Source organism: Schistocerca serialis, chromosome 3 (assembly GCF_023864345.2).
Source record: "Schistocerca serialis cubense isolate TAMUIC-IGC-003099 chromosome 3, iqSchSeri2.2, whole genome shotgun sequence".
NCBI classification, from domain to species: domain Eukaryota; kingdom Metazoa; phylum Arthropoda; class Insecta; order Orthoptera; family Acrididae; genus Schistocerca; species Schistocerca serialis.
In genome coordinates, this window is record NC_064640.1 from 373,824,734 (window position 1) to 373,851,355 (window position 26,622).

At 43.8% G+C, this 26,622-nt stretch overlaps 1 protein-coding gene across 1 annotated transcript in view; it reads right to left on the reverse strand.

Moving 5' to 3' along the window:
• LOC126470871 (protein tyrosine phosphatase domain-containing protein 1-like) overlaps positions 1-26,622 on the reverse strand; it is a 560,875-nt gene that overhangs the window by 148,246 nt on the left and 386,007 nt on the right. Inside the window, exons 6-7 of the mRNA XM_050098887.1 lie at positions 5,145-5,256; positions 4,672-4,873 (exon numbers count right to left, since the gene is read on the reverse strand). Coding sequence (XP_049954844.1) covers positions 4,672-4,873; positions 5,145-5,256 — 314 coding nt within the window. The remainder of the gene's footprint in view (positions 1-4,671; positions 4,874-5,144; positions 5,257-26,622) is intronic.

Here is a 26,622-nt window from a genome sequence, read left to right on the forward strand (position 1 = left end):
GGATCCCACTAGAGTTCGGAAGAAAGCAAAACCAAGAGACAAGGGATTCGTTTTATGTGGGGAGTCCAATTTACAGCACTTTCCTCTATGAATATCGATGTAGAAAACCTTCGAGAACAGCCATTAAAAAGTCGGTAGAAGAAACTCTCTAGGACTCAACGAAGATGGCCCTCATCTCCCTGGTTTGGAGCGTAATTATGTAGGTTTGCCAACTGAATGACAGAACTTATAACCCTTTGGAGCTTATAACTCTTTGGCTGGATGTCGTACTGGATTGCACCCCATATAGTTTAAGAGCCATCTACTTATTTTAAGAAGTCCCAAACACGTATCCAACTTGATACTTCATCATTTTTTCCTCTCTTCCAGGGAAGAAATTGGTATTTCTTGACAAGCTGCGACATGGTCGCGAATCGAACAGTAACCTGAATATAGAATAAATTTCCTTTGCTTCACGTCTATCGTAACAAATTTTTTTGTCCTCAGACTACCAGTTTCGGTCTATGATGACCATCTTCAGATCTGTTTTATAAAAACATATACTTTGAACAGTAGTGCTGCTGACAAGATGACTCTTGCATATGCTGTTATTTATACATATTTGACGATGCTGGTGCTGATTTTGTGTTTAACATTTGACGATGCCACCATGGCTTCAGTATATTAGGACATGTTTTCATAAAACAGATCTTAAGATGGTCATTATAGACCGAAACCAGTAGTCTGATGACAAAAAAATTTATGATCATAGACGTGAAGTAAAAGAAATTTATGGTATTTCTTGTGCATTTGGGTCCACAGACGAAGTATAGGATAATACACTAATGGCATGGCATGGCCATGTTCTTCACACTCTACTGAAATAGTTCTATGGTGTAAAAGTGTATAAAGTCTGGGGAAGCGTTGATGGGTCGAATGTAAACCTACAGTCCCGGTTAAGGTCTGCGACAGGTGAAGGGGCTGTTCTTATGGATATTGGGGACGGCTGTAGTACAGGTATATTTCAGCCACGTTTATACAGTGCTATGTGTTGGAACTGTTCGTTTGTGTAGCTCATTAAGAGCTGCGCAAGAAAGCGAGTGAGAAAAGATCGGGTACTCTATTTCTTCAGTATTCTGTAAAGGTCCACACCCCCATTGCATAACAACGTCGCCACGACAAGAAACTGGTATAATCCCCGTTAGAAACTCAACAACATAGTATTTATTAAAGCTACAGTGTTTCCCCTTGCATTCTGTAGCGTCAGATCTGCGGTTGAGAAGAATCAGGGCGTTCTGAAAAGTAATGCCTCCGAAATTTTTTATGTGAAACGTATGAAGGTTTTTTCAATATAATAAACGTTATTAACATTCTACATCTCCATTATTAATGTTTACATACTTATTTCGCAACGTAGTAACCCGTGCGATGAACACATATCTTCCAACGAGAGAGCAGTTTGCTGATACCGTCACTGTAGACTATTTGACTTCGTTGACGGGCCACAACGTCACCTCTACTTGCACCGCTTCATCACTGTTAAAGAGAACCCTTTGAAGGTCTTCTTTAAGTTCTGGAAACAGATGGAACTCAGATGCAACCAAATCCGAACTGTATGGAGGATAACCAAGGACAGTCAACTCAAGGCGTCGGATTGCTGCAGATGTCGCAGCTGGTATTGTCATGCTGAAGGAGAGGGTGCTCCATGTGCGGACAAACTCTTCGTATTCGCAATTTTATTACAGCACGCTGTTTCTCATGCACCGACATAATTACGCTGCACACTGCCATGTTACACGCTACAATTCGGAGCCCTCTAGCAGCAGAGAGCAGTAAATTTGTAGACATGAAGGTTAAAGATGTAAAATGTTAATAACGTTTGTTTTATTTAAAAAGCTTTAATAATTTTTACATAACAAGAATCGGAGACATTACTTTTGAACACTCTCTTGTATTTCAGAAATACTTCAGAGTTCTGTAATTAAAGAACGTCTACCTCAGATTTCAGGATGGGGCAAGTGCCGCCACTTGCTCTCCCCCCCTCTTTCTTTCCTCCTCCCCTCTCTCCAGTTGACACCTATGAATGGCATCTCTCACACAGTATCTTGAGTACAGTCAGTAGGTGAATACTGCAGGCTGAAGCATGACTTGTTTTAAAAGAAAACTTCTTAGCAACTGACCGGCCACTCTTTGGGCCATGTACAAGTAATGTGTTAAAATATTTCCTATAAAACAGTATTTCTTCAGTACCAGTACAACATTTTTAGTTAAATTTAAAAGCAGTGAAGATCTTTGACACTAATGGCGCATAAAGCTTAATATTCACAGTTGCCCAATTCCCCCTCCCCCTAATGGAAATACACTGAAGAGTCAAAGAAACTGGTACACCCGCTTAACATCGTGTGGGATCCCCGCGAGCACGCAGAAGTGTCGCAACACGACTCGACTAATGTCTGAGTAGTGCTGGAGGGAGTTGACATCATGAATCTTACAGGGCTGTCCAGAAATCCGTAAGAGTACGAGGGGTGGAGATCTCTTCTGAACTGCACATTGCAAGGCATCCCAGATATGCTCAATAATGTTCGTATCTAGGGAGTTTGGTGGCCAGTGGAGGTGTTTAAACTCAGAAGAGCGTCCATGTAGCAATTCTGGGCGTGTGGGGTGTCGCATTGTCCTGCTGTAATTGCCCAAGTCTGTAGAAATGCACAATGAGCATGAATGAATGCAGGTGATCAGACAGAATGCTTACGTGTCATCTGGCAGAGTCGTATCTTGACGTATCAGGGGTCCCATATCACTCCAACTGCATACGCCCCACATCATTGCAGACCATCCACCAGACTGAACAGTCCCCAACTGACATGCAGGTCCATGGATTCATGAGGTTGTGTCCATAGCCATACGCGTCTATCCGCTCGATACAATTTGAAACGAGACTCGTCCGATCAGGCAACATGTTTCCTGTCATCAACAGTCCAATGTCGGTGTTGACGGGCCCAGGCGAGACGTACAGCTTTGTGTCGTGTTATCCGAAAGCCCATATCGATGGTGTTTCGTTGAATAGTACATACGCTGACACTTGTTGATGGCCCAGCATTGAAATCTGCAGCAATTTGCGGAAGGATTGCACTTATGTCACCTTTAACGATTCTCTTCAATCATTGTTGTTCACACTTGTTGTCTTATATAGGCATTGGCGACCGCAGCGCCGTATTCTGCCTGTTTACATATCTCTGTATTTGAATACGCATGCCTATACAAGTTTCTTTGCCGCTTCAGTGTATCACAAGATTTTTGCGAACAGTGGGCTCTATCAAAAGTTTGGTTTAACAGTTCAGACACTCACTATTCAGCAACTTGTCTTCATCGAAATGTGAAATGGACTACCAAAAGATTGAAATTTGGTACGTACTCCTTACCGTGTATGAATTCTGCCAAACATGGGATGTTACAGCAGTGGCATCATTGCAGACTGGAGTAACAAGATGAACGATACACGTGAGATTCAACTGGACATTCAGACTGAACGAACTTTTAATAGAATCGAGGAAGTGGTTTTTCCAGGTGCAAAGGAAAAATATAGGTTATTCTGTGGAAGTTTTATTGCGCCTTGAGAGAATATAAGCTTTTAGGGTATCTGACGAACGGTAAAGCGTAACAGTTAAGTGGAGATTCAAATAATTCAACCGACGTATCTCAGGACTAAAACGACTCACTGGCTGAGCATGGGGACTGCATTACTCTACCAGGCGTGGGTCCAAATTTGTCAGCTGACATTCGGTGAATAAAGTAGCATGCAGTCTCAGAAACGGGAAAAAATTTAGAAAATTACAAACTATGTTTAACACAGGATACTTTTCAGGTGCTTGTCTGAGGGCCTCTTCACGTGGACGCGGCTGCAGCCTGACCCGGGCTTGCAGGAAACATTCAAGCCAGAAAAAGGCGCCCATTCGCAGACTGAACATACCTACTGCCAACAGCGAATCTAACATGATTCGCCAGTCCACAAGAAGAACCGGCACACCACAGGAAGTCAAGTAAAGAAGACAGGGAGGGAAAGGCCCTTCACTAAGAAAACATTAAATGGAAAACTGAATTTCCCGAACAAGGGTGGAAACATCTACAAACAACAGCATTCTCGTACAGTCCCATTCCTTTCCCTCTACCAACCAGTCCTGGTATGCCGTGATACCTATACCAATATATCTCATCAACCATACGCCTACACGAACTCAGTATCTTCTCCCCATACAATTTCGACAGTTTCCCTCTCCCAGATAACGCAAACAACTCTGACATTTAGCCTTCCTACCAGATCCAGAACACTCCCTACCCTTCCCCACACCAAGGCCCCCTCTTCCCTTTAACCCTTTCCTACACATTGCTCCTCATAACCATGGTCTGGCGTCCACCCCATGTTTCTCTATTGTCCATCCTCCCATATTACATTATGGTATCTTAGGAAATGGACACATACAAACATGTTATATTATTACCCTGGAAGGTGGTTAAAGCACAACACTTTCGTGACCATGGTACAAAGCAAGTAACAATCACAATACCAGTCACTGGTCGAGAGAAAAGATATGATGTTTCCCCTATTACTAAACAAAAGTGCAAGATAAATCTTTAAGATAGGTTATAGGAACAAATTATACAGTGAACTCTTCTGGTTTCATCAGTTGTACTTACTCATACTTGCTGACGACGAATCTTCACCCTCAGTTGATGATGATTTTGATTTCTTGAAACTCAGTCTGCTTTCTGAATTGATCCTAGATACAAAAAATGTCTTTGTGAGAGGAACTTTGCTCTCGTCTTGGGCGGAAGATTTAGTGAAATAATTTTGGCAGCTGCACAACTGTAGCAGGCGCTCACATATCACGAACACAATCTGCAAAATGTAACCTCCATGACATTCACTGCATCATTTCTCTGAAATACAGCTACTTCCATGCACAGATTTTCTTCATATTGATCAGATAGAATCACTACGAATTTTCGTACATGAAGGAATGTTTCAGAACGTGTCTCGATTATTTTAGTCAATATTCGTTCGCACAACTCGTTAATGCTAAAAGTTTGTTCAGGAAATGTGACATTCAGAATACACGAATTAACTAGCATAATGTGATCATGTTTGCTATGATAATAATTTAACTTACTTTCGGCAAATGGCGAAACATCCTCGCTTCATACCCGTGTAGCAAGATATTTTGGCGAGCTAGATACTGTTTGAGATTAAAATCGTGGCATTTTCCATCTTTGAGCAGATCCCTGAAATGAAAGCAGTTTTTAAAAACTTTGTTACAATTTTTCGATTTGTTGCGAGATTTCTTTTTCCCAACGAAATTTATAATTATCAGTACTGGAATTTTTGGCAACACTGATCCACCAGAAAAATATATATTAAAAGAAGATAATCACAGAATTAAATTAAACTGGAGGGTGGAAAGGTATCCGATTTATATATGCGATGAATCCAAGTAACGAAGATTTCTTCAATACTGTACTGAAGGAAGTCAGGCTGTAGCCAGCCTCGTGTTTCATTCTTTCTCACTTAGCGCATTTAGTTCCACGAAACAATAGGTCTAATTGATCGATAAATTCCTATGTATATGAAAAGAGCGGTATTATCGGCGAGAGTGCGTGATGATAGCGGAGGATTTCCTTTAACTTCCTTTAATTCCAAAACTCGCGTTGAATTGATTCTTCTTGCAGTTAGCGGGGAGTGAATACATGGGCTTGGCAAATTTTCAATCGCTTGCCCAAACTCAGCGAGGCGAGGGGCTGGAAGCGCGTGCCGGAGGGTAAACGGCAGACGCCCAAGCGCTGGTCAGAAGCCGCCCGCTGTCGCATTCATGTACGTTTACGAAATTCGTACAGGATGATAGGTGGGTTGTTTCATATTAATTAAACAGTCGCTGTGTCATGACCTCTTGGTCATGATTTTACTCTTTGGGATTCTGTTTCTCTTTACCCTTTAACCTCTGAATGCAGTCATCACCATCAATTTAATTTCGCGAGCAGTAGTCAGTTAAACGACCCCGACATGCCTCGTCTCTCGTCGTTGAGTAAGTTTTGCAGCAAAATGGTGTACTAAATTCGTACAGGATGATAGGCACAGAACTGGATCGCAGTGGGGAACTCACATCTTCAGTGGCGAGACTCAATGAGTGTTAGTAGTAAATCAGATTTACTAGAGCATTAGCCCCAATGACGTCTTGCAATACCGCAATATTTGTCGATATACATACTGATTAACACCCCACAGAGGTCAAAATCATCGTAGATTAATAAACCTGACTTAGAATTTCTTTAACTAGAAGAAGAAATACACTCTGCATCTCATAAATCAAGGAAAATCATAAATGAAAGTTGTATGTCGATTGCTGTCAAAGGTAACTGAAGTGTTGAATACCTAAACGCCACAAATAAAACATGGAAACAGTTTAGAAGTAAAAAATGGATTGTGTGTCTGGTATTGCACAAATAACGTCAATAAGCAATGTAATTGTTCTGAGCAGCAGTTCAGCGCACTGCGTGACCACAGCGTATCTTGCTTTCAGCGAGTAAGCCTTGTCAGCACTGCCATTGCAGCGAAAACCATCGACGGCTCACTTTTCCATTTCACAGAAACCATCTACAGCAGTCCACAGACAAAGGAATAAATTTTTGTCCAATCAAGAGTGGCTCAAAAGAAAAATTTCAGTTAGACGCAGGTGTGTCTGTTTCCCTGATCAATAAAGACATCTACAGAAGCCTGCTTCGGTTTTTTCTTCTTAGGACGGTCAGGAACATCCGGTGCTTGGTGGGTGCATTTTGCCAGAGACTTTTTGCAATGTTACAAAATGTATTTCATTGCATGTGCTATGTTCTAGAAACTGTGCAAATATTTTTGGTTAGACTTGGTTGATTTGTTCAGTCTGTGCATACGATACAATCTGTTACAAATCAGTGTTTCAGAGCCAGTGTTTCTGAGTTGCGTAATAAGTACAGTGCATCAGGATTAGGAAGGAATAAAGATTTTGAAGCACACAGTAGTTACAAACAATGCACAACCACTTTTTTAATGTGCTGGGCCCGTCCCCTACGCTATACGTAAGCAAGTTGCTCAGGAATGGTAACGATGGAAAGACAGTGGCGTGAAGCAACCTCTTTCTGCAAGTCAGTGGGCATCCCCCTTGGTCATACTTAAGGCGCCACCAGGAGGTTTACATCTTTTTGCTGATTTCAAATCTATCGTAAACTGACAAACTGTCATGGATTCATTTCCTCTCCCACGATTGGATAAATTAATGGACAGATTGGGTCAGGGCAGATTCCTACCCAAGATTGATTTACGTTTACAGTTCCTGATGGACGAACAGCCCAAGTAATAGAATGAAATTTTCACTCTACAGCGGAGTGTGCGCTGATATGAAACTTCCTGGCAGATTAAAACTGTGTGCCGGACCGAGACTCGAACTCGGGACCTTTGCCTTTCGCGGGCAAGTGCTCTACCAACTGAGCTACCCAAGCACGACACACGACCCGTCCTCACAGCTTTACTTCTGCCAGTACCTCGTCTCCTACCTTCCAAACTTTACAGAAGCTCTCCTGCGAACCTTGTAGAACTAGCGCTTCTGAAAGAAAGGATATAGTGGAGACATGGCTTACCACAGCCTGGGGGATGTTCCTAGAATGAAATTTTCACTCTACGGTGGAGTGTGCGCTGATATGAAACTTCAGACCAAGTAATATTTTGTGATCAACACTCACCTTGGATGCTTCAAGTTTCCGATACTAACGTTCGGAAATGCTTCCGCTCCTGCTATTTTTCAAATTTTCTGGAAACAATTAACAGTCAAAGTCCCTTCATGTACACACTATCTGGATGATATCGTTATCACGGGTCGTATACCTACTGCACATTTGGCAAATTTAGAGTGTTTGTTTAACGTGCTTGCTGCGGCTGGCTTATTGTGTGACGAGGAAAAGTGCTCTTTCTTCCACGAAGAATTTGAGTGCTTAGCACATGTCATAAATGCATAGGGTACTTATCCTGCTCATCCTGCTGATTCGTACTCCTCTGTCATCAAAGATTTTCCAGTGCCCTGTAATATCAAGGAGATATAGGCCGTCACTGGCAAATTAACCTATTACGTTAAGTTTATTGCAAATACTGCACACATTGCTGCTCCATTGGACTGGCAGTGCCAGAAAGGTGTTTCCTTTGTGTTGTTCCTAGAACATGAGGAGCATTTCAGCAGTCAAAGGACACATTGTTAAGTAATTTTATTCCATAAGCCGGTTATGTTAGCTGAGGATGCATATTCTTACAGGATTAGAACAATGCTCTCCCATTGAACTGACTCATCTGATAGGCCCATTGCATTTGCCTCAAAAACTCACAACAAAACACAGTGCAATTACTGCCAACTTAAAAAAAAATGGTAGTCGCCATTATCTATGGTTTTACCAAGTTCTACCAATATTTGTATGATTGGTAGTTCTATTTTATCACAGATCATCAGCCTTAAAGACTTTGTTCTATCCTTGCAAGCCTGTCCCACTGTGAACACTGCAAAAATCTCAATGTGTGGCTCTGTTGTTGTTAAATTATCGATACGAGTTGTTGTAAAGGCCTACTGAACAACTTTCGACCGCTGACTTGTTGTCTAAATTAGTTGTCGGTACCAACACAACGTTTGATTCATGAGTAATCAGGTTATTAAATTGATACTCCAGATTATGGAACTCTTCAAAATTTTCCTATTGACTCCCGGCGTATTGCAGGCAGAACTGCTCCTGACCTAGTTCTTTGGATAGTTTTGCAATATGTGCACCATGGGCGGCCAGATAGTTTGAAAGAAATTCTCCACGCAGTAAACCATTGCTACTTTTCTCACCGTCAGGCGCTATCCGCGTGGCCAGGTGTTCTGTTGTTACATACAGAGAATGATGATATATGGGTTGTGATTCCTAATTCCCTCCAACGAGAAGTTTTGTCATTGTCGTATCAAGGTCACGGGGGCGTAGTTCGCACAAAGCAACTGACCCCACATCATTGTACTTGGCAGAGCATCGACGCCAAAATTCAGAAAATGACCTCTCGTTGCAATGTTTTTGCGGAGTATCAGTCCGCTAAGCCACAATGCTCTTTTCAGTGGCCACGCCTGTCCGGACCGTACCCAACACGTACGCAGTGAATTCACAGGTCCATTCTGGAACGCGTGATGGTTGTTGGTGGTAGACGTATAAAGCAAATTTCCTTTTGTGGTTCCCATGATATCCATCATCTTCCTGAGGTCTTTGCCACGAGCAATGGACCACAATTCACGTCAGCCAATTTTCAACAGTTCTGCGCTGACAGTGGCATACACCATGAAACTACTGCTCCTTTTGGCCCTCAGTCTAACGGTAAAGCTGAACGATTCGTTCGAACGTTCAAAATTCACTTGGAGAAACCCCGTTCCTCCCACACATGGGAGCAAGCGTTAAAGATTTTTCTTTCCTCCTATCGCTTCTTGCCAAATGGCGAGAAGTCGCTCGCAGAATTATTACACGATCGTCGTCACCGTACCTCGCTGCATCTTTTGCGGCCACCGTAGAAACAGTTCCTTCCGCTGGGTAAAACAAAGTTTCAACCACGAGATGAAGTTTTCTTCAGAATCTCTGGCAAAAGTCAGCATTGGGAGCAGGGTGTCATCAGACAAGTTTTGGGTCGTTCGATTTACATCGTCCACGGTTTCTCTGGGCTGCATCGGCGTCACCAGAAACACCTTCGGCGCTCTTATGCCAGTGATTCGGCAGCAGAATTTTTGCCCACAGACCCAGCACGCCGCTGGAGACCGCAAAAGCAGTTATTTCCGACTCTCCGCCTATCGCGGTCACATTCGTCCAGAATGGTGCCCGTGGACATCAACGTCAAACCGCCGCCGTCGACATTCCCGATGTCGTCGCCGGCCCTGCAACCCGAATCGATGTCCGTCGAGGTATCAACCCCGGACATCCGGCCTGACGTTCCTGGAGTTCGTCCTGCTTTCCGCTCATCCATAGTGTCTACGTCTCTGCCGTAACTACGATCCCTGTCTCCTCATCTAAGTCCGCATTCAGGCCTACTCCCCTTGCCGCCAAGCGACTCTTCGCTACAAAACGGCGGTGCAGAGGTTCGATGGGGAGGAGTGTGGTGTTGTCAGAAGAGTGAGGTTCATACCTCACAAAGGCACCGCAAGCTCGAGACATGCAATGTCAGACGCAGCAAAGAATGGGAGGTGCCGCCATAGACATGCCCTCAAGAGTTCCTATAAGGCCGCCGCTGCCGGAAGCTTGCATACAGGGTGTGTTATAACCAGGAATAACACAATAACCTCTTCAGTCTGGTTTATTAAATGACAAATCACTTTTTAACAATTATGTTAGCCAAGCGTCTACCCAGGCTCACACTCAGAAGTAATGCAGAATTAAAATTTGGTTATACCAATGTCCGAATGTGCATGGTGGGGTGGACGTCCCGTAATTATTCCCAAGTCCAGTGAAGTTCAGTCTCTCCAAGTGAAGTCGCAAGATTTTCCGCCGCGCAGCCAGGTAACCTCCAGTGGTGCGGCGAGTCATCCACAAGCAGCTGGAACACGGCGTACTGCACTTCCCTATGAGAACTGTAGTTTGGGGCGGCGGCCGGGTTTATATAAGGCTTGCTAGTTAATGGAGCCGTCGGCTGGGGTCGCTGTTTTCCAGGGAAAACCAATCGCAATGTTTCCTGGCGTAGCCAATTGCTGTGTGCTGACAAACGCGCGCGCGCGAAGGCGGCCAGCGATGGTAGCCGCGAGCCGCCCGGAGAAGTGCGGCCAGCTATGTATTTCTCGGCCACGTAAGGGAGCGTGCGTGTGAAGACGGCCAGCGATGGAAGCAGCGGGCCGCCCAGAGAAGTGCGGCCAGCGATGTATTTGGCGGCCGCGTACTGGAGCGCGTTGTTCGGTGTTTGTTAGAAGTGGTGTATACCACAGGGTGTTTCCGTAAAAGCGTGCAAAAATGTAACAGGACATTGAGAATGCTCCACTGAACAATTTGAGGTAGGGAATCTGGGGCCCGAGAATCCAGCTTAAGGAGATATGAAAGCAAAGTTTACACGTACAGTGCTGTTTATTTACGTTTTATTTACATGTACATTCTTGACCGCCATTGTAGGCGACAATCTCATTGGGTCATATCTTTTACCTGGCCGTCTGAATGGCCATCTTTACTTAAGGTTCGTCCAAAGAGTTCTACCTGGGTTGTCGGAGAACGTATCCTTGGCTGTTCGTGAGAGGATGTGGATAGACCATGAAGATGCACCGCTTCACTTCCGTGTGGATATCCGCAAACATCTCAATGCTGTATTTCCTGGTCGCTGGATTGGAAGGGAAGGTCCTGTTCCACGGTCTGCGAGGTCACCTGACCTGAATCCCATCGATTTTTCCTATGCGGATATCTAAGGTCTCTTGTGTGTGAGATCCCAGCGGATACGGAGATGGAATTAATTGCCGCCCGCATCTCGTGGTCGTGCGGTAGCGTTCTCGCTTCCCACGCCCGGGTTCCCGGGTTCGATTTCCGGCGGGGTCAGGGATTTTCTCTGCCTCGTGATGGCTGGGTGTTGTGTGCTGTCCTTAGATTAGTTAGGTTTAAGTAGTTCTAAGTTCTAGGGGACTTATGACCACAGCAGTTGAGTCCCATAGTGCTCAGAGCCATTTGAACCAATTAATTGCCAGAATTGTAGCAGCTTGTGATGTGGTTCGAAACACACCAGGGATATTTGTCAGGGTGCGTCTTTTCCGCCGATGTCACGCTAGCATTGAGGTTGATGGCCGTCAGTTTCAGTACATCTTGTAAGATACAGTACAAATGGTATTTTCATTGCGTCAATAATGGTATTTGCAGTTAACAGTAACTAATGTAAATAAAAAAGTACACAGTAATGTAATTTTATTCCTATTATCTCCTTAAGCTGGCTTCTCTGACCCCCGGTTCCCCGACTCAAATTGTTCAGTGGAGCATACTCTATGTCCTGTTAAATTTTTGCACGCTCTTACGGAAACACCCTGTATGTCTGAGTGCAGCGCCACACAGCGCACCCCGCTTACGATGACAGTATCGTCGTATCTCAGATCCGCCTGCGACCTAACAGAACTATTAGTCGGAACTGTGTATCTAAGTTTATAGTCGGTTGCACATTAAGATGTGAGTATCATTCTGTACCGTATCAAGTGATAACACTTAATGTGATTAGAGACGGTAACAAATACGTAATGACATTCCTGTGGACGTGGATGTTTACAAGTTAAGTATTTTAAAGTGTTCAAATTTTATTAAAATGATCTAATATCTTATATGTGTTGTAGTATCTGCTCGACTCTACAGAAGTAAATCTAGGCTTGTTACGACATACTACACATACAATAGAGGAACAGTGAAGAGACAATCATTGCATCGGCATGAGAATTCACTCTGTCGTAAAGCAACATCTGCGAGGCAATGGTCTGTGGAAAATAACAGCCCTGACATGGACTGACCTGCACATAATACGGTCTGAACAAAATGGAACACCTTTCGGATGAGGCAGAAGGTGACTTCACTCCAGATCGCAGTGTCCAACATGAATATCTCCTCTGATTTCGTTTCTTGAGGAAGAATGGACTTCCATACCGCCACAGACATTCAGACACCTCATTGAAATTGTCCCCAGGAGACTTCAAGCCATCATAATGTCTACTAATATGTGTCCGGATACTTTTGATCAGATAGTTTATCTGTGCCATTCGAGCAATGCCGATCGCGGCTGTCTACTATCACTCTCCAAGGACAAATCGCCGTCATCTCCTGACAGATACGCTGGCCTGCTACATACAGATGATGTATCCTTGTCTTATGCCGCTGGTTTGCCGGTGTTAGAGTTGTACAACCCTGCTGTGTCCATTGATTTCTGTCACCACGAATTGTTGCTATTGTTGTGACTTTCCTTAATTTATTAGTGATTCGTGTAAATTACTTTGAAACCTAAGTAGAGCAACGTGCATTTATTCTTGGAAAGTAAAAGAAGGAAGTAAGATTAAGACCTAACATCCCGCCGACGACAACGTGACTGGAGACGGAATACATTCTCTGATTTGGGAAGGATGGGGAAAGAAATCGTCCGTGTGCTCTCTGAAGTAACCATCTGGCATTAGTTGTAAGTGATTTTGGGAAACCGTGTGAAATCTAAATCTGGATGACCAGACGGAGATCTGAACTGTCGCGCTTCACGAAGAGAATTCAGTGTGTTGCCATTGCGTCCCGTCCGTCAAGTTTTGAATAGTGTTAGGCAGAACATCTACATCATTACAGAATTGGCCAATCGCAAAAACAGTTCCATCCTTACACTTAGGTGACAAAAGTCTTTGGATAGCAATATGTACATATACAGATGACGGTAGTGTCGCGTACACAAGGTGTAAAAGGGCATTGCATTGTCGAAGCTGTAATTTGTACTCAGGTGATTCATGTGGAGAGGTTTCCGACCTGATTAAATGGGCGAAAGACGGGAATTAACAGACTTTGAACGTTGAATGCTAATTGGAACTAGATGCATGGGATATTCCATTTCGAAAATGGGGAATTCAATATTCCGAGAGCCACAGACTCAAGAGCGTGCTAGAATATCAAATTTCAGGCATTACCTTCAACAAGGACAGCATTGTGACCGACGGCCTCCACTTAACGACCGAGAGCAGCGGCGTTTACGGAGATTTGTCGGTGCTAACAGAAAAACTGTATTGCGTGATTTAACAGCAGAAATCAATGTGGGGCGTACGATGAACGTAGCCGTTGGGAAAGAGCTCCGAAATTTGGTGTTAATGGGCTATGACAGCAGACGACCGACGCGAATGTCCTTGCTCATGGCACGACATCGACTGCAACGTTTCTCCTGCGCTCGTGGCCGTATCAGCTGGACACTAGACGACTGGAAAACCGTGGTCTGGTCAGATGACTCCCGACTTCAGTTGGTAAGAGGTGATGATAGGGTTCGAGTGTCACACAAATCCCACGAAGCCATGGATCCAAGTTGTCAACAATGCACAGTGCAAGCTGCTGGTGGCTCCATAATGGTGTGGGCTGGGTCCTCTGGTCCAACTGAACCGATCATTGGCTGGAAATGGTTATGTTAGACTATTTGGAGGCCATTTGCAGCCATTCATGAACTTCATGTTCCCAAACAACGATGTCATGTCAGTAGGTCAGAATTGTTTACGACCGGCTTGAAGAACATTCTCGACAAATAGAGTGAATGATTCGGCCACCCGGATCGCCCGGCATGAATCCCATCGAACAGTCAGGGGACGTAATCAAGAGGTCAGTTCGTGCACAACACACTGCACCGGCAACACTTCCGCAGTATGGACGACTAGACTTAATATTTCTGCAGGTGACTTCCAACGAGTCGTTGAGTCTATATCACGCCGTGTTGCTACATCACGCCAGGCAAAAGGAGGTCCTACACGATAATAGGAGGTAGCCCAGGACTTTTGTCACTTCATTGTATATCAGTGGCTAGATTATCATCATATACAAAGTTGTCACGTTCTATAAGCTACGGTACAGACGTCAGATGCTTCCAGTTGGCTATGATTTGGCTGCATTCAAATTTAGTCGTAAGTTTAAAATGGTTAAATTGTACAAACATCTTTATGCTTGTATTTGTATTTTAATCTATAAGACCTCATGCCATTACGGCTAACAACTGGTCAGTGGGCGCGTAAAAGGGTAGTCAGTAGCTGCAAGACGACAAATTTGTTTCCATAAGGACCCGTCCTGGGCTGCCAGTGCAACAGTGACGATTTTGTGTTATACGAGCCACCGAGTGAGTTATACTATTCATACCTAGCTATTCGTATCCTTGCAGGCAGTAGCTTTTCATTGAATTTCCAGAATTATTCCATACGAACTCAGCAATTATCCCTTCACCGAGAGCACAGTCGATCTCTCCCCCAATTCGTTATAAAACAATAACAAATTGTCCCATTTGTTATGGTGTTGCTGAGGGACAACAGATGGACTATACCAGAATATATAAATTAAACATAATACTACGTTTCTATTTATGAGGATATGCAGGAGCACACCGAGTGACCACCTTGGATGCTCAGCTGCATCACCACCTGACGTTCTTGGCGAATCATATTAACACAATAATCTGCTATCGCACTGCTATGCCAACTTGAAGTTATACGCCTTTGGTAATTGTCATCTGTGGCAACTTAACTGGCAATACAATGCCCTTCTCTACGTTGCACGTTCAGCCATTAAATTTGCGTGAGTAGCGTTAAAGCGTAGCACCTGAATTTGTTGGCACATCATGCATTTCAAACAGCATACGATTTCTACTTTCACACCATACACAATATTTGGAAACTATTCAGCTATATACGATACCAGACATACAGGGGCTGGACAAAAATATGGAAACACCAAAAACACAACATATTATCGTCCCTAATGCGTTGCAGGAAAACTTTTGGCATTCAAAACAGCTTACAGTCGTCTCGGAATAAATACAAGACATGTTTGCTTTTTAAGGGAATCTGCCTGCAAAACTTGTGGCATGTTCAAATAACGACGATGAAAGTGTATAGCAGACAAGCACCCATCTCTCCAAAGTAGACCACAAATGCTCAGTATCATTGAAATCTCGCTCGTGACTGTGGTGGGCAGAGGAGATGCGACAAATTATCGTGTTCACAAAACCAGTCCTGAACGATGAGCGCTGTGTGAACAGGTGACCAGTTATCTTGGAACACAGAATCACCATTGGGGAAAAATATTGTTTCATAGGATGGACCTGATCAGCCAAAATGCTCACATATTCCTTGGAAGTAGTACTACCTTGTAGGGTAACCATGGGGCCCACGGAACACCACGATCTGGCTGCCCAAATCGTCACCAAACCACTACCATGTTCCACTGTTGGCAGTACTAGGGCTGGATGTCCCCACCTACGTGCCTGCATAGGTCCTACTCAGGCCAGACGTGTTACACATAGCCCTCATCAAGCGCATCACATCCACACTCAACCTTAAGGTTGGAAATGATCTGGACTCAGAACAAATGCCGGCCGGAGTGGCCGACTGGTTCTAGGCGCTACAGTCTGGAACCGCGCGACCGCTACGGTCGCAGGTTCGAATCCTGCCTTGGGCATGGATGTGTCTGATGTCCTTAGGTTAGTTAGGTTTACGTAGTTCTAAGTTCTAGGGGCTGATGACCTCAGAAGTTAAGTCCCATAGTGCTCAGAGCCATTTTTCAGAACAAATGCCTGTAATACATCACACAGAAGAAACACTGCAGGACATGAAACCACAGAGGATACTGAACTAAAAGTGAACGAATTTGACTCTGTTCAAGGAAAAGCTTGTTAGTCGTATTCCAGACATGAAATTAACAACACACAACAAAGTTCTCACTATTGCTGTCCAAGACGCAATATCTGATGCCATTTGACATACTACACCTCAACAACACTCGATGGCATTGCCCCAGGAAGCCCTGGGCCTTACTGATACAAGAAACTGCTTCAGAAGAAGGTACTGGTAGCGTACCAGGTGTATGATCTGTAAACTGCACATTAACGGTTCCAGTGACTAATATGGGAGAAAATACAAACAGTGGGAGTAGTTGGGTAACAGCAGTGTGAGGACAATTTGTTAGTGTGGGTCACATAAATCAGGGGCAAGCATATTTCAGGGGTAAGCCTCTTGTTCTACTCCCAGTCAGCCATTAACTTATTGTTCTCTTTGGATTGACAGGTCCTTAATCTAATACTATTTATCACTTTTGATATTAAATTGATATTCAAATTAATTAAATTGTAACAGCTGATTGATTTAAAATCTTAATCTATTGTTCTGCTAAGTGGATTATAACCCCCTGGAGTTGGTTTATGACCCCCTGGGGATAACCTGTACTCCTGGTAAACCTCTCCAACCCTCACCTTCCCTTCACCCCTTCCCTTTCCCCTCTTCCTCCCACCCATCCCACCTTCCCCTCACCAACACAAGTACACTTTCAGGGCTGAGTTATTCGAATGGCCCCCTTCCACTTTGTCAATTTGATTGATCAATTAGTTAAATTTATAAATTCATTAACCCCTCCCGCTGGGAAATACCCCTGCCCTATGCTCCCCACCCCAACTTCTCCTCTCCCACCCACCTGGAAATTGGCGGCTCCGTGCTGGGGAGGAAGGATCTCACGATAGGAAATTCAGTTATGTAGCTGTGGGTATACTGTCTATTTATAAAAAACTCAGTTTTCAGGGATTGGATAACTCTTGCTCATATTTGCTCCTCTTTGGGAAGATGCAGATCATGTGAAATACATTGAGAAGAATTAATGAAATCGATCACTTTTTTATGCAAATAGCACAAGGGATACCATTAATATAATACCAATCACACATAATGACCCTGTTAAAAATCTTTAGATTGTGAAACACGTGCTATCTGCTGTCTGCTGGCCCACACACAGTGCCGACTCACGCCACTGCAGCAGCCAATGCACTGTGTTAATCGCCCAACAAAAGCTTCAGGGACGGCAACCATTTCATATTTGACACCTCAGAAATTCCTGTTGAAACACTCTCTCTCTCTCTCTCTCTCTCTCTTTCTCTCTCTTTCTCTCAAGTCGCCATGTCCTGTCGAGTGCCACTGTTGGGTCTGCACAGACCGTTAGTCACAGCCGGATCGAACCGCAAACAAAGCAGAGTTTACCTTGTATACCCCCCAGCTGTGGATGTCTTGGAAATATTCACCCAATTTATCAGATTCATTGACAACTTCAATAAGTCGATACCTTTGTGCGGGACAGATTTTCCTTGCTTCTTGTAGGGGGATCCTAGGATTGGAATACTTGGTGGGATTCTATCCTGCAGTCAACCAGTTTCCAAATCCTACTGGATTTCCCCCTCTTGCCTCCTATCAGTGGATACCGGCACAGTTAGGCCATTTGGCAGGAAATTCAGTAGGTTGGAAGTAGCTGAAAATTTCAAATTCCAGCTCGTTGCATACTATGTGCTTAAACAATCTGTAGAAGGTTTAGACTGGTGTGTGCGCTCGCATTACCACTATCAGAAACAATAAATTGAGCAATCGGGAATTTGATGTTGCAGTTGGTTTTTAAAGCACTATATAACCCCTAAGTTGGTTCTCTGAGCTACACCAGGACGAAGAATGAGTAAGAGGAGGGGGAGGAGGAGGAGAAGGAAGAATCTATCATGTGATGGGATAGAGACAACAATAACAAATACCTCTGCAAGACAGAGTCCACTGCAATGTATCGAATTCAGTCTGCAGTAGCAGTAGTTGTCGTGGCTAGATGTCGGAGATCGCTATCAGTTTGGAATTTGACGTCACAGTTGTGTTTTTAAAGCACTATATAATTCCTACATTGGTTCTCTCCACTACATTCTGAAGGAAGAAGAGCCTAGTGCATGAAAGGATAGAGACAACAGCAAATACCACTGCAAGGCAGAGTCCACTGTGATACACTGAGAAGCACTAAACATGACACAAAAGACAATCCAGTCCATAGCAGTAGATGTCATGGATAGATGTCGGAGATTGCTGAAACATTTGAACATTCCACGCACTCATGTCCTGATATCCACACACAGCATACCCATCCCTTGCACACTGCCAGCACCAATGTTTAGAGGCCAGAGAAAACTGCTACAATCATGGATGCACTTGTATGCTAGAATGCACCAGCCCAGCCATGGAGGGAATCGGAATTCGGATGTTATCAAAGCGTCTAGCACCAACACTTGACCGTGATCGATACTGAATGGCTCAATTTGCCTTGGAGAATACGGGCAACACACGTGTTCGTGGAGACAGCCCAACACATACTGAGTATTAGTTTGCTATTCAGCTATCCTCCATGCCCCTTACAGCTATCGATTCATTGGAATTGCAATTTTCTACTTCAAATTAATACCTTCGATATGACTGGAGATGGCCATTTTCATGAACATGTCAGTACAATGATCACAGTAACTATACACCTCAACACAAACTTTACAAGCCTGTAGCGAAAATCCGCGCTGTATGGACATGCCTTATTTGTTTTTCTTGCGATTGGCACCAGAAGAGAGACATAATGGTCTTATAAGCGACTAGATGTTAAAAACACGGTCGCAATGACCATGTTGCTGTCATCCTGCATAAGAAGAGCTCTTGCTCCTACAGGCACACACAGGTAACGCTAGCGATATCGCTGTGTTACAATTCGAAGTATGGTATTGCTTCCTAATGAAGTTGTCTTCCACATAAATACCGCACATTGAATATAGAAAATGATCGTGGGTTGTGCACTAAAAGACCAAAAGAGCAGGTGCACATCGCCAGTGGTGTAAGATCGCAATAAAATCACCCTTATCATCGAATTTAGAAAGTGATTCGGCTAAGCAGGGCTTCCCAACGTGTGGTCCATGGACCCCTTAGGGGTCCAGCGGCTCTTTCTAGGGGGTCCGCGGCCACCTTTCACCAAATCGTGTAAAATAATGAGTAAAATTATTGAATAAAAATGTGAAAATCAAATTCATCACTATTTCTTTTTTTTTCATGTGAAAAACATGTGTACTTTTACTTCAGGTCGTATTCCCAAGCAGCCTTTGCGGTTACTAAGTGAGAACGGATACACAGTTTAGTGCCGGAGAATGCGGCTTCTCTGATCGACTGTTTCACAACAATACGGGGGTCATTTGTGCGCCCGCTCGCGGCGCTAGATGCGCTGAAACCTTTTACGCTTGCGCGGAGCGAGCTTTGTCGACCAATCACAGCGCTCGCTGGCACGTATGCGGGCCCCAGGCATCATTAAATGTTAAACTTGCTTTGTCAGTGCACTACCTATTTCATAAGTCGATTTTTGACCAGTTTATTACTTCTAACATGGATCGGTGGCTGAAGTCAGGATCATTGAATAAGGGTGCAGTTTCTCCATCGCCTTCACAACAAGGGAAGTTTCCAGTTGAAATAAATGAGGAGGGAGTTATGCTCTTCTCAAAGAGTTTTTGAAAAACAAAACATTGGCTCCTGGTAAGAATTTGTTTCATCAAATCCTGGAACGTCTCCGAAGCTTGATGTCATTGTTGGAGCATTATTTCCCAACAGCTGAAGATGAGAAGCTGCAGAAATACGAATGGGTGGTCAACCCATTCACTGTATCCAATAAGCCGAACATTCTATCATCAAATGAATATGAGTTGTTGATAGAAATTGCCACAGCCCCTACCTCGAAATCAAGTTTTGACATTGACAGTTACTCACACTTTTGGATCCGTTTGGATAACAAGAAATACTACCCCCTTGTTGAAAAGGTAAAACGTGTACTTCTTCCGTTTGCCACAACATACATGTGTGAATCTGGATTCTCGATCTATGCTGCCCACAAAACTAAGTACCCAAGCTGCCTAGATGCAGAACCAGACATCCTTCTCCAGTTGTCAAGAATTGAAACCAACTTCTCAAAATTGTGTCAGCAGAAGCACCCTCGACCATCACATTAGGATTCCATTATTATTCCTACAGATTCATCTATAGTAAAGAAGAAAGCATTTTTCCTCATAGATGCTCAGTGAATGTACCTGAACTATAGCTCTGTAGGAATTTTATTTCTGTCTTCTCTCATTTACAAAATAATTATTAATTGAATTCTGTTGGAATTGATATTTTTGTTACGAAAATTAAAATTATATCTTAAGCTCATTTCTTTTCTTTATAATATATTCCGTCCTCTCAGTCAAAAATATGGCCTGCGTATACTTCAATTACAATTACTTGCTATTACTCTGACACTATATTGTGGCAACTGGCTGAGAGCACAAACAAATGAGGACTTTTCACATGCTACCTTGTAAAAGGTAAACCTCCTCTGCCAGAATTGTTTCCTTTGAGAAAAAAAGTCTTATGTTCTGTGAAATGCTTTGTCTTCTTATATAGAAATAAGAGAGTCTGTTTGTTTGTTTTCCTAATTTGTTTACAGTCGAGGCTGACTGCCACAATATAGTGTCCAAGTGGTAGTTGAAGTTGTGAGCTGTGGCTAAGCTGTTGCCGCGCCGCCTGCCAGTTACCAGCTACCAACTGACAGTACACTGTTAGAATGCCGCCTGCTAGCTGTCGGCTATGGACTGACAGGTGCCATTCAGTAGATACACAAAGACCTAAAAATAACTAGACTTTCCGAGCTGTTTACATGGGCACGAAAATCGATTGTGGAACTGGAAAACGGCTTTATAAAAGCAGATTTCCAGAATAGATTTTGAAGTGTTTACCTGACGAACCAAAAGCGGAACTGGGACATCGTCTTACGAAATCCGGGTTTGGAAACGCATGTAAACTGGGTGAATGTATTCCCACACATTGCACAACAGATGTCACAATAGTTCTTTAAAGGCAATTCCTTGCCCTCTTTTCTTTCGTAATGCGTTTGTATCCCGAATCATGGGTCTGCCTCTTTTCTTCACAGCCACGTTTAATGGCTGCGCAGTCTATGGCGCCATGTTGTCGTGGATTGCGCGGCCGCTCCCGCCTGATGTTTCGGTCCTACCTCGGTCATGTGTGTGTGTGTGTGTGTGTGTGTGTGTGTTGTCCTTAGCGGAAGTTAAACTTAGGTTAATAGTGTGTAAGACTAATGACTGATGACCTCAGCAGTTAAGTCCCATAGACTTTATATACATTTGAACATTTTTCTCCGGATTTCACGAAAAACCACACACACACACACACGACTGTTACGAAATACGCATGCTCCTTACACAACAGTAGCCAAATGGAAGTGAACATACCACAAGCGGCAGCTTGTCAACAGCAAACAGTTTGGACGCAATGTTGATTGCTCTTGGAGGAAGGCAGCTCCAACGTGTGAAATGTCAATTACCAAGTAATTTTAATCAGGCTATAGTGTGTTGAACAAAGGGAGAAAATCCACTAGTAATTGTCTGGATACAGTGGGAATTCAAATTGGATCGTTAATTTCAAGTTGTTTTCATTCATCTCTAAACCAAAGACTATTGATACTTCGGGGGGAGGGGGGTCATTGGGAATATGGCACTTGCATTAAGAAGCTTTCAGTTCCCATGGGTTTCGCTCTGAAATTTAAAGTTGCTGTGCTCTTCACTGACTAGGGGTCCGCAATGGATTTTCGACTGAAGAAGGGGTCCGCCGGCCGAAAAGGTTGGGAAGCCCTGGGCTAAGGAATGTGGTATGAAGCAGATATTTGCAACCCCTCTTGCTGCTGCTAGATATTTCCCACGTTAACAAACAGTGTTTGTAGTGCATTCTACCTCGATACTATGTAGGTAGTGTAACAGAGAGTAGTACGGCAAAGTGGGCAAGACCCCAAATTGCCAAATTTGTTTAATATGTCGAATCCATGATGGCGGCCATAAATGTGGCAACATTGCGGTGATGTCATGATGGGAAGTTCAAATTTTGGCGGGAAAATAGGTCAACTGGGCTACCTCCACTAACCTAATTCCTCTCCCCTCCCCCTTCCCCTCTCCTCCCTCATCTCCTCAGTCTGGAAATTGGTGGGAAAAGGACTGTCTGTGGTGGGCTGCTGGATAGGGCGGACATAAGTCTTTATTTTGCATGCATTACTCTTCTCCCTTCCCCTCCTACATCTGGAAATTGGCGGGAAAAAGGAATCAGTCAGTCTGTACTGGGCTGCTGCATAGGATAAACATAAGTAAGCATTCCAGAATGAGATTTTCACTCTGCAGCGGAGTGTGGGCTGATATGAACCGAGCTTCGCAGGAGAGCTTCTGTAAAGTTTGGAAGATAGGAGACGAGGTACTGGCAGAAGTAAAGCTGTGAGGACGGGGCGTGAGTCGTGCTTGGGTAGCTCAGTTGGTAGAGCACTTGCCCGCGAAAGGCAAAGGTCCGGAGTTCGAGTCTCAGTCCGGGACACAGTTTTAATCTGCCAGGAAGTTTCATAAGTAAGCACTGTTTACTTAAACAATTTGAATTGTCCATCCGGTGTATTCACCATGATGCCCAGAGTCCAACTGACATAGTTCATAACATCACCACGACAAGGCGCTGACGACCCTCCCGCTCATCCCTATTGTGACATAATCCGATGGTGGTCTGGGGAAAAAATGGCAGGAAAAGGGCTCAGTCTGCATCTAGCTGCTGGACTGGTTGGACGGATGTAAATGTTTTCTGTGTTCAATGGACGAGATGTCTGTGCTGGAGAAGGAGGAGTATATTAGCTGTAATCATGCATGTGAGGGCTGTGTCGATAGGAATGATATTTGGTGAAGATGAATACGCTTCATGAAATAATGAATAAGGGCTAAGTTACGCTTCGCAACTCATACTTATAAATGCGTGTTCTGTAACTGTAGATAATTCGATTACAGCCCAGTCAGTCTCCGAAAGCACAAGAGGCAAGACTTTCACCCCAGAGTCTCGCGTCCCGCTGGAAGAGAAGCAATACACCAGTCTCCCTGCCCCAAGAGTCTCTGCACTAGCTTACAGCACGGTCACGCGGTAGCCACACGGCCACGCGTTAAACATTTCCTGTAGCGCTGGAAATACCCGTGGCCTTCCTCCTTCCCATCCCCAGTGCACGGATACTCTTTTTCGTTGAACACAAACTGCTTCAGGAGATATTATATCTGGGGTTGCAGAATATTGTCACATATATAACTTGAAGATATCACAGGAACTAAATGTATATCACTTCACGAAGAGAGAGAGAGAGAGAGAGAGAGAGAGAGAGAGAGAGAGCCTTGCAGATGATGCGAGAATATTTAAACAATTATACGTTTTATTCCGAGGAATACCACCACCGCCATACCTGAACACAGACTCTAAAAAGATTGCGACGCACTTGTGAAACCACTCCTCAGACATTTCGCGCGATTCTGTGGGAAATACTCTAGTCCTTGAGCATGAGCTGCTTCAGGAGTTACTAAATCCAATTGAATCTGTCTCTAAATACAAACTGAAAAAGATTGCTGCACAGTAGTTTGTTTCAGTTTTGCGATGTATACCGCCACACTTGAAGACATACTCTAAAAAAGATCGCGGCACACTTGTGAAACCTCTGATGTCTTCCTCTACTATTCCACAATATTTGCATGCATAAACAAATTAGGTAAAGTGTTTAACGCCTCAGTACATTTGCAGATGTTGCTTAAAACAATTTGTTCCAAATAAACTCACACACAAAATACAGCACTGTCTTCCCAGGTGCACGTGGAAAGCAAATACACTACGGCAAAATACCCTCGAAAAAACACATCGTTAAAATGAATTAGCCCAAATAACTGCTTCGAAACTGTGAAGACGGTCCTGCATCAAGCAAAAACTAAAAAAAAAAGATGTTGTTAAATACACTATCACAGTAGTTTGCTACATGAAGCACGGCCGTAACTGGGAGACAGTCAAAGTGGCCGCGCGTCTGTCAGTGTCCGCAGCTCGCCATAGAGTGAAATGCAGACCGGAAGTAGGGTTTTCCGGCTGCATCCACGAGCGTGCGGAAACTGTAGCCGCGCAGACCAGCACCAACTTGTCCTGTGAGCTCAGAGCAGCATTCATCTGCAGCTGGGGTAGAATGCCATACTCGTATTGACTACTGAAAACACTGTTTAGGACACCCCATCAACCGCTCTTCCTGGCTGGTTCCCGCCAAATCGGCGAGTCTATATAAACCCTCCATAGTGCTCAGAGCCATTTGAACCATTTGAACCACGAAGATCGAGAATTTGGCAGGAGGGTACCACGACTGTATTGATTTTCTAAGGGTGTGCCTTTCTGTCGTGGAAACAGAGCTTCTCAAGGTAGTCAAAGATCTGCGGTATCCCACGATTAAATGCAACGCGGTGCTCTGCGTCTAATTATCGCACCCCACCAAAGTTAGTTTGGCACTGAAGAGTTCATTATCTTTGAGGGGAAAATGGTGTAACAACACGGAGCACGTCTACAGCCGAGTGGTCCCGTAAATCCACCCTAAGTGGCTTTCCGAGATGGAAGTGAGAGGGTCAGCTAAAGCACTCAGTCAAATACCACACCTGGACATCCATACACTTATCTATGATCCGGCAAATGGAGGGTCTAGATGTATCAAGCTCCCTAAGATCACAGGTAATAAGCAGGCATGCATTTATGTAGAAAACAGAAAGGACCACGCTTGTTTTGCATAGTCAGTCCTGGCTTTCGAGAGAAATTACAATTACAGAGATCATCCTGAGCGTCCCAGTACATACCATTTAGGTGATAGTATTCGCGGCTGCTATAACTTCGATGGTATTAAGTTCCCCGTCAAGATCCAGGACATACCTAAATTTGAGGCTCAGATTACCGGAATATTGTTTCATGTTTATGACCTGCAGAAGAAAAGGAAGTCAGATGGGCAGGACAAGGATACTGCCGTCGTCCCCCTCGATTTCTCGAAATTGGCCGGTGAGCGTGAGATGTATGTCTACAGCTACATCTACATGGATACTTTGCAAATCACATTTAAGTGCCTGGCAAGGAGTTAATCGAACCACCTTCACAATTCTCTATTACTCCGATCTCGTATAGCACGTAGAAAGAAGGAACACCTACTCGTACATCTTCCCGTACGAGCTCTGATTTCCCTTATTTCATCCAACAAAATATTTTCGCATTTGGAGGAGAAAGTTGATGATTGGAATTTCGTGAGAAGATTCCGCCACAACGAAAACGCCTTTGTTTTAATAATAGCCACCCCAAATCCTGTATCATTTCAGCGACACTCTCTCTCCAATTTCGTGATAATACCAAACGTGCTGCCCTTATTTGAATTTTTTCGATGTACTCCGTCAATCCTATTTGGTAAGGATCCCACACCGCGCAGCAGTATTCTAAAAGAGGACGGACAAGCACAGTGTAGGCAGTCTCCCTAATACATATGTTACACTTTCTAAGTGTCCTGCTAATAAAATGAAGTCTTTGGTTAGCCTTCCCCACAACATTTTCTAAGTGTTCCTTCCAATTTAAGTTGTTCGTAATTGTAATTCCTAGATATTTAGTTGAATTACGGCCTTCAGATTTGACTGATTTATCGTGTAACCGAAGTTTAACGGATTCCTTTTAGCTCTCACACTTTTCGTTATTTAGGGTTAATTGTCAATTTTCGCACCGTACAGATGACTTTTCTAAATCGTTTTCAATTTGTTTTGATCTTCTGATGACTTTATTAGTTGATAAACGACAGCGCCATCTGCAAACAACCCAAGATAGCTGCTCAGATTGTCTCCCAAATCGTTTATATAGATAAGGAACAGCAAAGGACCTATAACACCGCCTTGGAGAACGCCAGAAATCACTTCTGTTTTACTCAATGACTTTGCGTCAATTACTACGAACTGTGACCTCTCTGACAGGAAATTACGAATCCAGTCACATAACTGAGACGGTATTTCATAAGCACGCAATTTCACTACAAGCCGCTTGTGTGGTACAGTGTCAAAACCCTTCTGGAAATCCACAAATACGGAATCAATATGAAATCCCTTGTCAATAGCACTCAACACTTCATGCGAGTAAAGAGCTAGTTGTGTGTCACAAGAACTATGCTTTCTAAATCCATGTTGACTATGTGTCAATAGACTGTTTTCTTCGAGGTAAT